Here is a 15782-nt window from a genome sequence, read left to right as displayed (position 1 = left end):
TGACATTTTGACGTAGAATTTCTTCTCTATATGCTATACCTTCTTAACCCTTTTAGTGACAAAAGTTTTGGAGTTTTATTTACTCTATTTTATGAAAAATTTAAGCTTTTAGATCATGAGGCGTAAGGATTCAATAGATTAACAAAATTAGTGCAAATTCATGTAACCGATTCAAATATGTTTAAGATTAAGATGCAATTATATATCATGTTATTATTGTTGTTATCCTCCTTTATTTATGTCAACTTCTGAGTCAAAGTGTCAAGTAAAGTGTCAAGTTAAAGTGCCAGAATATAAAGAATGAAAACTTCGCTTCAAAATTACCATCAAATCTATAAAGGAATCGACTTCGATGGATTAATCTCACGTAGTGTCACCGATAACAACAAAAGTTAAATAACTATTTTTATCATATTAAAGTAACTAACTTTATGTATAATACCAAAGTCACGTAACATTACCAATCTAGATATAACGTGTCGATTTTGTCGTTATAATGTGTAAATTCTAGTCAAAACCTTACTGGTATAATCAATAAGTTTAATTATTTTAATAGTACAAACAATAATATTAAAGTTTTACTAATATAATGGATAAAATTTAACAACATAAGCAAAGAAAACATTCTAAATTATTAGGCCAAACCCATCGATAGCCACCTATAGTTGTCCGTATTTTTCACTTGAACATCTCAACTAACCCTTGTTTCATTTAGACACCTAAACTTGAGTTAAAATATGTTATTGAACACTTTTTGTTGATGTGGCATTGTGCGTGTATTTCACCCTTTTGTGGAGCGTGAAACAGAACATTTTTTTTATTTTTTTTATTTTTTCTTTCTCCTTCATCTTCTTCCTCCCTCCTATCACTTTCTTCACCCTTCTCTTCATCTACTCTCTCGCTGCTACCACCGGATCTATCACTTCTCCGTCATTTCCCTCTTCACCCACCACAAGAACCACCAAATCTCCACCCTTCTAAACCATACGTGACAACAAATATATAAAATAAATTTAGGTCTAAAATAATTTTTGATGGAACTTAATTTTTTCCGATTGAGCATGATTTAAAGAAGCAAAACGAAAACAAGGGGTGGCAGAGAAAAGCATGGCATTTTTTGCATACAAAAGACCCAATTGGGTTAAGGATTCAAAATATTGAAAAAAACCCATCAATATATTCAAGAAAATATAAAGAAATCCAGTTAAAAAAACATGTAATTGCACCTTTTTAGAAATTAAAATCATCTTAAGGAACCATCAAAGTCACTGTTTCGTCACTTTGGATTAACAAATTGTGATGAAAATTTGAAGACTCCAACTTCAACATCACTATTTTTGACCACCCATTTGCACGAAATGGATTCTTTAATCAAATTGGGCAAAACTCAATTGGAAAAATGCAATCTTTGATCAAATTGAGAGAGACCCAGTTGGAAAAATGGAAGCTTTGATCAAATGGCCTGCGTTAATGGTGGTGGGTTGCGTTAGAAAATGGCCTGCGTTAATGGTGGCCTGCTAGTCAAAGAGTGTGTGAGGATGGGGTTTAGAAAATAGGATTTTTTTTTAATTTTTAATTAACTAATAGTTTAAAAATAATTGTTTTATCATGTTTTATTTTTTAATAATTATTTTGGATATATACGTCACATGTACTACTTTAATTTGTCAATTTGCCATGTCATTAACAAGTAGGTTACACACACATCACATATTTGGCTGAATGAGTAACAAGTGTCTAAATGAAACAATTGCGGTCCACCTCAGGTGTCTAATTGGAACAAAACTTATTTGAGGTGTCTAAGTGAAAAAACTTGACGACCACTAGTGACCGCGGATGGGTTTGTCCAAATTGTTATTATTGGAGCTAAGAAAGACATGATGCATGTGAAGTTGTTAATTCTCCAGCTTTTAGCAGATGGTGACAGGGAAAAAGAAGAGATGATTTGTGCCAAAAAGTAAATTAACTTTTGACTAACATATCTCAAGAACTATTCAGAAGATAAAGCCTTTGGAACATTTCTATACCAAATAGGGGCGGAGCTACAATGTTAAAGAGGGTTCGGCCAAGCTTTTGTATATACACTGCATTTGTACTAGGATTATGCAGTAAAGATGAATAATATTTGCTTGACGAACCTTCATACACAAATGACCTGATGGTTCAGTGGTAATAAAGAGGCTAGCAAAACTGTCTTTTCCCAAGATGTGGGTTCGAAACCCCACTATTTACTATTTTTTTTTTCTTTTTTGCTAACAAGCAAGATTCTCTTTCTAAAATTAGAAGAAAATATAAAATACACCTTGACTTCTTTTCCTTTGGGTAACTTTTTTCCTTTTTGCTATTATACAAATTTTTTTTTAACACTTTATTTTTAACAAAATATAAATTTGACAAGTAGAAAAAGAAAAGAGGATGTTACTTTGCTGCTACAATTTCTTTCATCAGTTTCTTTCACAAACCTCAAACGCAAATTCAAAGTCAGATTTTGAAAAAATTTAGGATTCCAAATTTTGTAGCAGATCACCACTTCATTGCCCTCGTCCGTTGGAGAAGGACCTCCGTGATGAGTTATGATATGTTATAGTTTTGATGATTTGACAAGCACACCAAGGACCAGGTCCTTGATCAGGTCCCTTGAGCACTATACGAATCATGACAGGTGGTAAAGATGCTGCACGGTTCTAGCAGAACTGCAACAGCACATCTGTATATGTGCTAGGAGCTAGTAGCCCTTGGAAAGCTACCATCCATGGTCACATGTTTCTCACATGCTCCATACCTTGGTCTCATATATATACAACATGTTGGGATTAGTTTGACCTAACACTTACAAATCTGAAAATTATATTTCTCTTAAGTGCAGCCGCCACCCCTCTCAAGGTGCTCTCAAGAACAAAGCCTCAACAAGCCAAAGGACCAGATCCCTGAATTGAAGATGCTTCAAGTCCTTAGGTTGTTGAGTCTTTGTTCCTTTGTTCTATAAATTGTAAACCTACTCTTCTCTTTTAAAAAGTTATTTGTAGGTGCTTGAATTCTAAGGGGATTGCTTGTAAGAAGTTTATCTTTACAAGTTTTGAGTGGTACACTAGGCTAGAATTAGTCTAGGTGTATTAATTTGAATTCTCAGAAGGTGTTTGTGGGTTGTTCACCCACTTAACCTTTCAGTGGTACACTTGTCTAAGTATAGACAAGGTGTATTAGTTTGCTTGGTTAGAGGTAGTCAAGTGTGAAGGTTACAATAGGGTGTATCGTAAGGGAGAGGAATTAAGAGTTTAATTCTTAGGTTACAATAGAGTATAATTTGAACATTGCTCAGTTTAGTGAAGTTGGAAATCCTACTAGGGTAAGTCGTGATTTTTAATCCTTTGAGCAAGGAGTTTTCCACTTAAATATCTTGTCTTATTTACTTTCCGCCATTATCTGTGAAAACATCTTAGGGACCAGGTCCCTTAGACTGTTTTGGTGAACTTTCAGGTGGTGAACACTAAAAGGGTGAACTCATAGGTTCTATCACTCCAGCTGGTGACTGGTATTTATATAGCTTTTAAGTAGTTCATTGCTTTCTTAAATATATTAAATACCGGTACTTACTTGTTAGTTTGGCGGTCGTTATACATTATCTTGAGGTCGTTGTCCTGTCTTTTAAAATTCCGAACTCCCAAACCTTAAATCCCGGCTTAGCCTCTGATACCAGAAAAAGTAAGGACCAATTAACATACCTTATTTATGTGAAACTGAGACCTTATTAGATAACAAAAACAAATTTTGGTACAGTAATAGTTTTCTTTAATGGCTCGAACTTGTGTTGGTTTTTGGTCTCGTCTTTGGATACCATTTTTTATCACGTGAGATGACTCTACCTATCTTGCTTTAGCAAAAGCTTTAACAAAATTTATGCAATCGCGTAAGCAGTGACGGAATTAAAACTGGTTCAATTGAATCCCCTTCATCCAACTCGTGATTAAGATTGTCCACATTAATTAAGTAATATAGAAAGGAGTCACTTTCAACAGGTGGATTTGAGTTATATATGCTAACAAAAATTATACGCACTATTTAAAATTGTGATCTAATTATCGATGAACTGGTGGAAACTAATTGAACTCAGGTTAAGCCTCAACAAATGTTAAAAAAGGGTTAAAAAGCACTTTGGCCCCTCTATTATTAGTAAATTATGATTTCAGTCCTTTATGATATCTGACTACTTTAATTATTTGAAATGTACACTTTTGATCCCTTGCTTGTGATTAATCATAAATTTTCTAAAGGGTTAACCAGTCCACAATATAATTACTCATGTTTTATGCTATACTTGTATTGTTATTCCATGTTTGAGGGTAACGTACTTTTAAAAATAGTCTAAATATAACATGTTTCCTACATAGAGGGACCAAAAGCACATATTCATTTAAATAATTGAAGGTTAATGTGTCGAGTCATAAATCACAAGGACCAAAATAATAAATATAATAGGACCAAAATAATATATATAATAGGACCAAAATAATAAATATACTCATAATTGTGGGATCAACAGTGATATTATCTCTTAAAATATAATAGGTGATCTCTTTATACCTGCCCATCCGTAAAACAACGTTGGTAATCTCTTCTCGTATGTCTAACTTTTGATGGATAAAATTACTTAATTACCTTAGTCGAAATGTGCACAATCCGATGCTAATACTACGGTCGTAAAAATATTACTTACATACGTAATTTGTGGTGCAATGGATCGTAACTATGCAATTTTCTTTAAAAAAAAAAAAAAAAAAAAAAACAATCATGTTGATTTCTTTGTGGTCATTAAATATAATTTGAATTTTAGATAACATGATATAAATGTAAATGTATGTAAAAGATACTCCTCATTCTAAATTAGTTATCATGTTTCGCTTGATGAAAGAATATTATTAAATACATAAATTTACTCTCGAAAAGCGACCTGATAACTAATTTGGGACAGAAGGATTATAACATTCAATCTAATGAACTGATGGACGCATTATTTTAACAATCGAGCAAAAGAATCTAAGGAAAGTTCCCACAAATATATAAAACCACATCGTGGGACATGTAGAATATAACATCCCTATGGAAAATAATACTTCCTCTGTTTCAATTTGTTTGAACCTATTTCCTTTTTAGTTTGTGCCTAAATGAATGACCTCTTTTCTAATTTGAAAACAAATTCACTTTATGAATGATTTACAGCAACACAAATTTTTAAGACTTATTTTGAACCATAAGTTTTAAAAGTCTTCTCTCTTTTTTAAATATCATGTCCAGTCAAATGGGTTCATATAAATTGAAACGAAAGGAGTAATAATGGTAAGAGAACAAACATTCTCAAAACTAATGAATATTCGAGTACCACGCCCATGTGGCATGTGTTTGCTGGGCGTGGGGGAGGGGGAGGATTTTGTTGGAGTTTAATTTGTACGTAAGAACTGTAAAATTAATAATATCATCAATAATCTAAAGAGAACAATGATTTGATAATGACAAGAAATTATACAATCTTGAGAACAACCTTTTTTTTTTTTCTTTTTTTAACTTCAAAGAAGAGAAGAGACGGGTCATATCAACAAGACATAGCCTCCTCCTTAATCATGCCCACCATTTCATGAACAGCAGTTGCTATCTCAGTCACTGTATTTAGCTGACAATTATCTTCCACCTGTCCAATGTAAATACAAAATAGTTAGATCCCTTTACCACTCAATCTTTTTTGGCCAATAAAATAAAAAATTCACATATCTACAAAAAAGAATGACCACCTTCTTCCCCCTTTATACTGTCTAATATAAGAAACAAGAAAAAGGGAAAATATATCTACTATGAATTTCATATAATGGTTGAACTGAGAGTCAGTTATATTGATCGTGGAATATCATTGAGATAAGCAGAAATATGAGTTATTAAAGGATTTATTGCGATTATTTCGAGTATGGAATTAGGCGATAGCTATAACTAAAACCAAAGTAGCACAAATTTCCTTTTCGAGTAAGTTCCATTTCTATTTTTTTGCACGATCAAAATTCTATATATAAGACTTTATATCCCAAGAAATATATATATATATATATATATATATATATATATATATATAAAAATTTCAAAAAATCCAAGCTTTAATAGATTCTACTTCTGCGTACTTTCTCTATTCCATTTTGTAAGGCCCTCTTACTTTTTTAGTTTGTTCCAGTTAAAAAATAACATATTTCTATATCTCCAACTCGTTAAGTTTTGACTTTCCATTTTTATCCCTGGCAACTGTTGTAGTCATAAAAATTCAGAGACAACAAGTATTAATTAGGATATTTTTAGTACATGACAAAAGTCCGTCTTTCTTTAATATTTAAATTTCGTATACACTGAAATATCATCATATATAAAACGAAAGAAATGACATAATTTTAGAAAATTGTGCATGTACAAACCTTGACACTAAATGTGTAGAGTACCATATGATCAGCTGTTGTAACAGTAAGGTGAAGAATAGTAAGACACATAGCTTGTAACCAATTTACAATCTTCAACAATTGTTTTGGTCTTCTCCTTGATAACACCTTAACATTAGCATGACTTTCCACCATGGTCACCTCGATGTCGGCCACCGCCGACTGCCTCTCCTCCATCATCGTTGACCCCTCGTCGTTGGTGGTGGCCGCCAACGAGGAGTTGTTTCCGGTAGAATATTGAGGGAAAGTGAAGAATTTAGAGAACGGATTAGTATGAGAAAAATTTGGTGGTTGATTTTTTGTAACTTGTTTATGTGTTTCCAAGAATTGAAGGAGTTGTTCAAGTTCTTTCACAAAATTAATTGAGCCTCCAACAATTGATGCTTGGTCTCCCTGTTAACATTATTATGAGAAAATATAAAAAAAGGTTAAATTATTGTATCAATCATTTACAATAAGGTTTTACAACTAGTACTAGTTTATTGACTTTAACTACCGAGCTGGATGTTTCCTACTCTTACAGGGCAATTTAAACGTTGTTTTTTTAATTAATAAACACGACCTATCAGTACGTAATTACCAACCCAAATAATACACTTAATCTAAGAAATACATAAAGAAAAATACACGCATGAAAAGGCGAGTACTCCAATGTTCTGGTGAATACACAAAGTAAAGTATAAAGATTAAACTCACAAATTCATGAAAATATACATATATCAATTAATTATGCTCGAAAATGTTACAATAACAATATGAATCAGACCCAGTAAAACTGGGTGCTCGAAAATGCTAAAAATAACTAAATCTCACCCTTCCTCTGTAGAATAATGACAATAACAGAACAACAACAAAAACTGAGTTTACAATTATGTTCATTAACCGTGCATGAGTTCTAGTTTTACACTGTGAGTTACAGTTGGACATGCGACGACAAGTAATTCATTATAATAAGTCTAATAGTATAGCCTAAAATATAAAATAATAACCAATTGTAATAGGTTTAATTAGCTGCACTAATTGTATGAAAACTCTTTACGGTTCAAGGATTTAGTGATGTACAGTAAAATCATAAAGATTTTTTTATACAGCGAGTTTTAACCAATGATAACACCATACTAATTTTATCAGGTTAATAATTAATATTAATTTAAAACATTATTTATAATTACCTTATTAGTGACCTGATTGCATAAAAATATTTTTTAATAATCATCTGTGCATAAAATTTAAACTCAAAAAATAAAACCACTACCAATTGCCAACATGTTTATTAATGCATGTCGTTACGTGAGAAATTAAAAAAGTACCCGTTGAGCATAGGATGGTGGCATTAACGACCGGAGAATGGCTAGGTAATCGTTCATTTGCCGACGGCGATTTCTCTCTACGGCAATGTGAGTCATCCTTTGGTTCTCTAGTTCTTCCTTATTCTTCGAGCATTTCGTCCTTCGCCTTTTTCCCCGCCCCGAAACAACCGTATTCTCTACCGGAGAACATCCTACCGGCAAGAATCCGGTAGTGCAAACTTCCGACGAAGAATTATTATTATTGTTGTTGTTATAACTTTGTGCTATTGAAGAATTAGAAGAATCCCAATTATTATAGTATCCCTCAAAGCCAAAACCATAGTCGTGAAAATTTTCAAGATTGTAAAAATTACTATCTTTGTGGCTATAAGTGAAAGGATCTTGTTGAAAAACAACGGTTTCAAGAGCCATTTTGTTTTTCTTTCTTAAAAAGGGTACTATTGATTTTCCTTTTTTCTTTTTCTCTCTCAAAGATTTTGGCTAGTTTGTGTGAAGTGTTCATGGGGTTTGGTTCACTTATAAAGGCTTGAAAAGATGGAGGAAACGAAGTAAGAAAAGACAAGTTGTACCAATCAAATTGCAGTATCAATTTGTAAGCTACAGAAACTCCTACTCGTGAGAGGCTATATGTTTTTGTTGGTTTGTGTGAGAGATAGAAACATTCTATTAATGTTTAGTTCGTTAATAAAATAATACCATCTTGTCGATCATGATGAGGGTTGTCTCGGCCCCGGGGGGGGGGGGGAGGGGCGTTATGCATGTCTTAAACAAGAAAAAGTGGCTGTATATAAGTGATGAAAATATAATTTCTTACTAGTAAACAATTTACCCGCTTAGTGATCGAGCGGCGTGAGCTTATTTAGTGTGAATTTAGATCGGGTTTGTGGACTTTGATTATCAAAACTATTCAATAATAAAATGATATGCGTATTATTGTATGTGCCTTAGTTTGACAAAATACGTGATTTAAGTTAATAAATGAGACTCTTTAAACCTTGTAGTATTAAACATATCACATGATATTTCGGAGTTAATTAAGGAATCCCATTATCAAATATAAAAATTGACCCTTTTTAAATAAATTAAAAATGAAAGTAAGACATATAAATTGAATCGGAGAAAGAACAAGCTTTGATGATATAACTATTAAGTAGAGACAAATAAATTTTGATACGTATATAGTGAAATAATAATGTACAAATTGTTATGCACATTGCTTCTTTTATGAGCTTTACTCAACACATCTTTCTTCCTTAATTACAAGAGAAAAGATGCTGGAGAATATTTATACGTATATTTGATACGGCATTGCTTTGTCTTCATTTGGTGATAACATTTCTTACGAGTATATGACATGCATGGTGAATCTTTTTATTATATCTTTGACTAGAAAAGTGAATAGAATTGAGTCAGTGGATGCTGTCTAGTTTGAGCAATTGAATAAATTCATCTGACTCCCCATACTAAAAAAAAAAAAAAAAGTGTATCTCTTTGAAAAAAACAAAATCACCAAGAAATTCAACATAGTACATAAAGTTAAGTTATATATACAGAATATAATTTTTCTAAATATTATTAAGTTACTTAAAGATAAATATAGGTGACTGTATACATAATAGTGAGATTTATATAGCCTGCAAAATAAAGTGAGTGGCAACGAATTGAGTAAGTCGAGCTAGGGGGATCGGAATAACGGGTTCATCTGAACCTTTTGTCGAAAATTATATATATATATATATATATATATATATATATATATATTGAAACTTTTTAATTTCTTCGCGTGTTTATTTTATACTTTGATTTATTTTTAAAAAAAATTATGACTCCGCTAGCAAATATATATATATATATATATATATATATATATATATATATTTATATATTGTAACTTTTAGACTTCTTCGCGTGTTTATTTTATTCTTTGATTTATTTTTAAAAAAAAATTATGACTCCGCTCTTAATTGCTAGCGTATACATAAAAGTAAATCCTAGAGTATAAAAATGAGAAAATAACAAAAAGACGAACATTTCCCTATTTCCAAAGACAATGTGACAAGTGATGAAAAGGCAACTCCTATAATAAATAAGCACATCAAAAGATAAAGGTGGAATACATTGATAAAAAAATCGTTAAATTTGTCAGTAAATTTATTCATTCAAATACTTAAACTACGGATTGTTCCAGTTGAGTACTTGAGGTACACATAATAAAGCTTTCCATATATAGTAGACACTTTCGGCTTAATTGTTCTCAAGGCTCAATTATATATGCAGGTAAGTAAGCCACTTCAGAGCATGCGCAGAAGTTTTTTCAAAATTTAAGCTGAAAGTATCTAATAAGAATATTTTATTATATTTTCAGGTGTCCAATTGAAATAGATCATAATTCGAATGGAGTATATAAAAAATTTACTGGCATTAAGGGAGGATTGCAACATGTTTGTTGAATGGATATAGTTACGGACCATCGTCAATGCATCTTAATTTTTAACTGCTACTGAGTTAATTGTGAATTTTGAATGTGTTGGGATTACATGAATTTGGTATTGGGCCCGAGTCCAGTTGTCTGTTTTATTTATTTATGTGTATCAGTTTTAGTTTAGGCCCAATTTTATGTACTGAGCAATGTAAATTCTGGCCCAAATATATAAGCGGCATTTGTTGTAAAGTGTTGCAGTTCAGTCAATGAAAAATGAGAGGAACTTTCCAGAACCTTTTTTCTTCTCCCTCTTCGTTGTAATGTGGTCAGTGAACCCTAGTTATTTTCTTCCGCAAATTCAGATCATTGTTGATTTTAACATGGTATCAAAGCGAGGGATTTGATAGATCTGGGCAAGACCTTTTGATCGATGTTACCATCGTGTTTCAGTTCGACGATTTTGTTGCTGTCCTTCTTTCGCGATATGGATTTTTGTTGACGAAGCATTTCTGCTGGTATTTTGAGGCGCGTTTCGTAGATTTTACCATTGATTCAAGGCTTTTCTTCTTCGAGTTAAGAGAAGAAGTGCGGTAACCCTAATTTCCCTAATTTTCTGTGTTGATTTTGGTGATTTTGTGACTCCAGAGGTGCGGTAATCGTGGTTTCACCTATAAATTCCACTTCCGTATTGATTTGAGTGATTTGTAATTGTTTCTGTATACTTGTTTCATTCTCATCGAACAAAAATGGTGCACACTAGTAATGATGGTAATAATGCTACGACTTACGTCCCTAAGTCTACAAGTCCTCTTTTCATCCATTCTTCTGATATTCCTGGTACATGCCTTGTTGGTACTCCATTTTCTGGGTCTGGTTATGGGGGTTGGAAGAGAGGTATGACGGTGTCTCTCTCTGCTAAAAATAAGATTGGACTTGTGGACGGTTCATGTCCTAGACCATCTTCTAATGATAATCCGACTAAGATTCGTCAATGGGATAGAGTCAACAATATGGTAATATCATGGTTGACAAGTTCTATCTCACCAACCATTGCTGAGAGTGTCCAGTACTCAGACACTGCTGAGAGTATATGGAAACAATTGGAGCGTCGATATGGAACTGTAAATGGAACTAAAATCTTTGAAATAAAAAAGGAATTGGCTTCTATACAGCAGGGTTCTCTTGATATTGCTTCCTATTTTAACAAACTTAAAAAGTCTTGGGATGAACTGGGGGCAATGCGTAAGAGTCATGGAAAGGAATGCACTTGTGCTGCTAAATCTGGGATTGAAAAAGATGATGAGGAGGATAAATTTTACCAATTTCTCATGGGTTTGAATGACGTATACGTGGGTGTTAGAAGTAATATGCTTATGATGCATCCTCTCCCTTCTCTTGATGATGCTTATAATATTCTTCTCCAAGATGAGAACCAAAGACAAGTGCACTTCACCCCTACGCTGAATCCTGATTCTGCCTCCTTTAATGCAAATCTTAATACTAAACCAAACTTCAACACTAGATCACCACAGCCTCCCTATCAACCACCTATTCCACCTAGGCAATATAATCAGAAGGTCGACTTCAATATCACTTGTCGGTATTGCAAGAAACCTGGTCATACAATTGATAGGTGTTATAAACTCCATGGTTATCCACAAAACCATAAGTTTTTTAAAGGGAGAAAGGTAGCTGCTAATGTGAGTGGTGATGTTGAGCCTCCAGATCCTCTTCAGAGATGGGGTTGGTTGCCTCATGCTGATACTGCTCCTAAAGCTACAGCTAGTTCTACTGGTGCTTCAGGAGAGATGGGCTCTTCCATACCTGGCCTGTCTATGAATCAGTTCTCTCAACTCATGAACCTGCTCCAACAGGCTCAAATCAGTCCTGCTGCCCAACCTGATTCTCAACCCAACCTGATGGGCTCTGCTAACTTTGCTGGTAGTGTATTGTCCTTACCTGTCTATATTAATAATGATTCTCATGCTTTTATGCTGTCTGGTACTAGTAGAGTTGTGTGGACTATAGATAGTGGAGCTACTGACCACATGACCTCTAATAAGGATATTTTATTCAACCTTACCCCTCTCTCTACCCCTTATTTGGTAACCTTGCCTAATGGTTATAAAGCCAAAGTTACATCCATTGGGTCTGTTTCTGTGCATTCCTCCTTGACTCTCCATCATGTTTTATACATTCCTTCTTTTCAGTACAACTTGATTTCTGTGCACAAGTTGATACATCAATATCATTGCATGGTTTTGTTTACTTCTTGTTCATGTCTTCTGATACAGGACCCTTCCATGAGGAAGCTTCTGGATCTTGGTAGACTTGACCAAGGGCTATACAAACTTCTTCATGAAAAACAATGCTCCTCCAAGTCTGTTTTTCCTGTTTCTGTTTTTCAAAAGAATGTACAACCATCATGCACTCCCCAACCCATTGTTCCTCCTCCTGTTTTTAATAAGACTCTAACTCCTATGCATGGTAGTGATCAACACAAGTCTGCTTTACATTCTGTTCTCTTACTTCCTTGTAAAGATGGGCCCCATATTAATAAAAATGATGTACTTTGGCACCATAGACTAGGCCACATTCCTTTTACCAAAATGAAAACAATTTCTTCTATATCTGCTGATTTGTCTTCTAAACAGTCCTTTGTGTGTCCTATTTGCCCTTTGGCTAGGCAGGGCATATTGCCTTTTGCTCATAGCACCACAATTTCTAAGTCTTTATTTGAACTCATCCATGTAGATACCTGGGGACCTTACCACACTCAAACATATTCTGGGGCAAAATATTTTCTTACCATTGTAGATGATCATAGTAGGGCAACCTGGACACATTTGATGCACTCCAAAAGTAATGCTTTTCCTTTATTAAAAGCTTTCATTTCTATGATCCAGACCCATTTTAACCTCCCTGTAAAAACTATTAGGAGTGACAATGCATTAGAAATTGGTCTTTCTACCACTGCCTTACAATTTTTCTCAGACAATGGCATTGTACACCAAACTACTTGTTCACACACACCACAACAAAATGGTGTTGTTGAAAGAAAACACAAGCACCTTCTTGAGACTGCTAGATCTTTACTTTTTCAGTCTAAATTACCTACAAAGTTTTGGGGGGATTGCATTTTGACTGCCACTTACTTAATCAATAGGTTCCCTTCCACTGTTCTACAAAATAAAACCCCTTTCCAGGTCCTTTATGGCACATTACCCTCTTATTCTCACTTAAAACCTTTTGGTTGTTTATGCTATGCCACTGTCCCTAAATGTGATAGAACAAAGTTTGATCCGAAATCTGTTCCATGTGTTTTCATTGGTTACCCTTTTGGCACGAAGGGTTACAAGCTTTATAATCTGTCTGCCAAATCTGTTTTCACTTCTCGAGATGTCACTTTTCAAGAGTCCATTTTTCCTTTTCATCTTCCTGATTTTTCCACCACACCCTCTTCTTCACCCACTCATATTTTTAATGATGACTCCTTTCCTGTTGACCCTGTCTCTGCCCCTTCTCCTCCTGCTACCTCCTCTTCTGGTGGTCCTTCTTCCTCTGTTCCTCCTCCTTCTGCTATTCCACTTGTTACAGATACCAGGAGAAGCAATAGAAAACACACCCTTCCTTCCCATCTCTCTGATTTTATTGTCCAACTGCCTCCTTCCCTTTCCAGCTCCACTACTACTTCCCTGACTGCTGCTCAGTCAGCTGCAACTGAGCCTCATTCTTATACTCAGGCTGCTACCAACATTGCCTGGCAAGAGGCTATGAGGAAGGAATTTGAGGCATTAGAATTAAATCGGACTTGGACTATTGTTGAATTACCTAAAGGCAAAAAGCCCATTGGATGTAAGTGGGTTTATAAAATTAAATACAAAGCTGATGGTAGTGTAGAAAGGTATAAGGCTAGGTTGGTTGTTAGGGGTGATACACAAGTTGAGGGCATTGATTTCCATGAGACCTTCTCCCCTGTTGTTAAAATGTGCACTGTTAGGTGTTTAGTCGCTTTTGCTGTAAAACAGGGATGGTCCTTATTCCAACTAGATGTTAATAACGCTTTTCTCCATGGCGATTTGGATGAGGAGGTTTACATGAAACTCCCTCAAGGGCTCTCGGTTTCTACTTCCTCACAGTCCACTTCTTCCCTTGTGTGTAAACTACAAAAGTCTCTTTATGGGCTTCGACAAGCTTCAAGACAATGGTATGCCAAACTATCTCATGCTCTTTGCTCTAGGGGTTACACTCACTCATTGAATGATTATTCCCTCTTTATTAAGAAATCTGCCTCCTCTGTTGTATTTCTTGCGGTCTATGTGGACGATATTATACTCACTGGTGATGATCCTGCTGAAATTAATGCTCTTAAGCTGTTTTTAGATGACCAATTCAAGATTAAGGATTTAGGTTTGCTTAATTATTTTCTGGGCATTGAGATCCTGTATGTTTCACATGGTGTTTTGTTACATCAAAAGAAGTTTGTTTCAGATTTACTGGTTGAATTTGGGTGCTCTGATGTGTCACCCGTGGTCTCCCCTCTTGAGTTGTGTGTTAAGCTCAAATCAGACCATGGAGACTTGTTGCCTAATCCTGAATCTTATCGGAGCTTAGTTGGTAAATTGAACTTTCTCACTCACACCCGGCCTGATTTGTGTTTTGTTGTTCAACACCTTAGCCAGTTCCTTAAATGTCCTCGGGTTCCCCACATGGATGCTGCACTGCATATATTGAGATATTTACGTGGTACTTCTGTCGTTGGTATTTTCCTGAATAATGCTCCTGATTTTTCTATCCGAAGTTACTGCGACAGTGATTGGGCCTCTTGTCCCGACTCTCGTCGTTCTGTTTCTGGTTTCTGCATTTCTTTGGGGGGTAGCCTGATTAGTTGGAAGTCCAAAAAGCAGTCAGTTGTATCCTTATCTTCGGCCGAAGCTGAATATCGTGCTATGAGTAAAGTGGTGGCTGAATTGGTTTGGTTAGTTCGTTTGTTAGCATATTTTGGGCTTTGTTTGTCCTCCCCTGTCCCTGTATTTTGTGACAATTTGGCTGCTCTCCATATTGCCAAAAACCCAGTATTTCATGAGCGAACGAAGCATATTGAGGTTGACTGTCATTTTATCCGCACTAAATTGGCTGATGGTCTTATTTCTCTTCACCATATTTCCACTAGTTCTCAATTGGCTGATGTGTTTACCAAGTGTCTATCAGGTGGCCAGCATCGTTTCTTACTTGGCAAGTTGGATGTGCTATCACCCTCCAACTTGAGGGGGATGTTGGAATTACATGAATTTGGTATTGGGCCCGAGTCCAGTTGTCTGTTTTATTTATTTATGTGTATCAGTTTTAGTTTAGGCCCAATTTTATGTACTGAGCAATGTAAATTCTGGCCCAAATATATAAGCGGCATTTGTTGTAAAGTGTTGCAGTTCAGTCAATGAAAAATGAGAGGAACTTTCCAGAACCTTTTTTCTTCTCCCTCTTCGTTGTAATGTGGTCAGTGAACCCTAGTTATTTTCTTCCGCAAATTCAGATCATTGTTGATTTTAACAGAATGTAAGAAGAGATGCTAAAAAGGGACAG

The 15782-nt window shown here is 34.8% G+C and overlaps 1 protein-coding gene across 1 annotated transcript; it reads right to left on the bottom strand.

The window, feature by feature from the left end:
- Positions 1–5393: 5393 nt before the first annotated feature.
- LOC132614335 (transcription factor bHLH96-like) lies at positions 5394–8405 on the bottom strand. Its single transcript, XM_060328758.1, has 3 exons — positions 7778–8405; positions 6447–6860; positions 5394–5683 (listed from the first exon to the last, which is right to left on the bottom strand). The coding sequence occupies exons 1-3, from the start codon at positions 8186–8188 to the stop codon at positions 5588–5590; spliced, it is 921 nt and encodes a 306-aa protein (XP_060184741.1). The 5' UTR covers positions 8189–8405; the 3' UTR covers positions 5394–5587.
- Between the last annotated feature and the right edge of the window lie 7377 nt (positions 8406–15782).

Source organism: Lycium barbarum, chromosome 10 (assembly GCF_019175385.1).
Source record: "Lycium barbarum isolate Lr01 chromosome 10, ASM1917538v2, whole genome shotgun sequence".
Classification (NCBI taxonomy): Eukaryota; Viridiplantae; Streptophyta; class Magnoliopsida; order Solanales; family Solanaceae; genus Lycium; species Lycium barbarum.
The sequence above is the reverse complement of the archived record's forward strand: the minus strand, read 5'-3'. Positions and strand labels throughout refer to the sequence as shown.

Excerpts from the sequence above, each read along its gene's own strand:
- LOC132614335 (XM_060328758.1), bottom strand. The coding sequence starts at position 8,188 with ATGGCTCTTGAAACCGTTGTTTTTCAACAAGATCCTTTCACTTATAGC. Across the intron at positions 6,861-7,777 it reads CACCATCCTATGCTCAACGG|GGAGACCAAGCATCAATTGT; the intron begins GTACTTTTTTAA and ends TAATGTTAACAG. Across the intron at positions 5,684-6,446 it reads TCTACACATTTAGTGTCAAG|GTGGAAGATAATTGTCAGCT; the intron begins GTTTGTACATGC and ends TACATTGGACAG.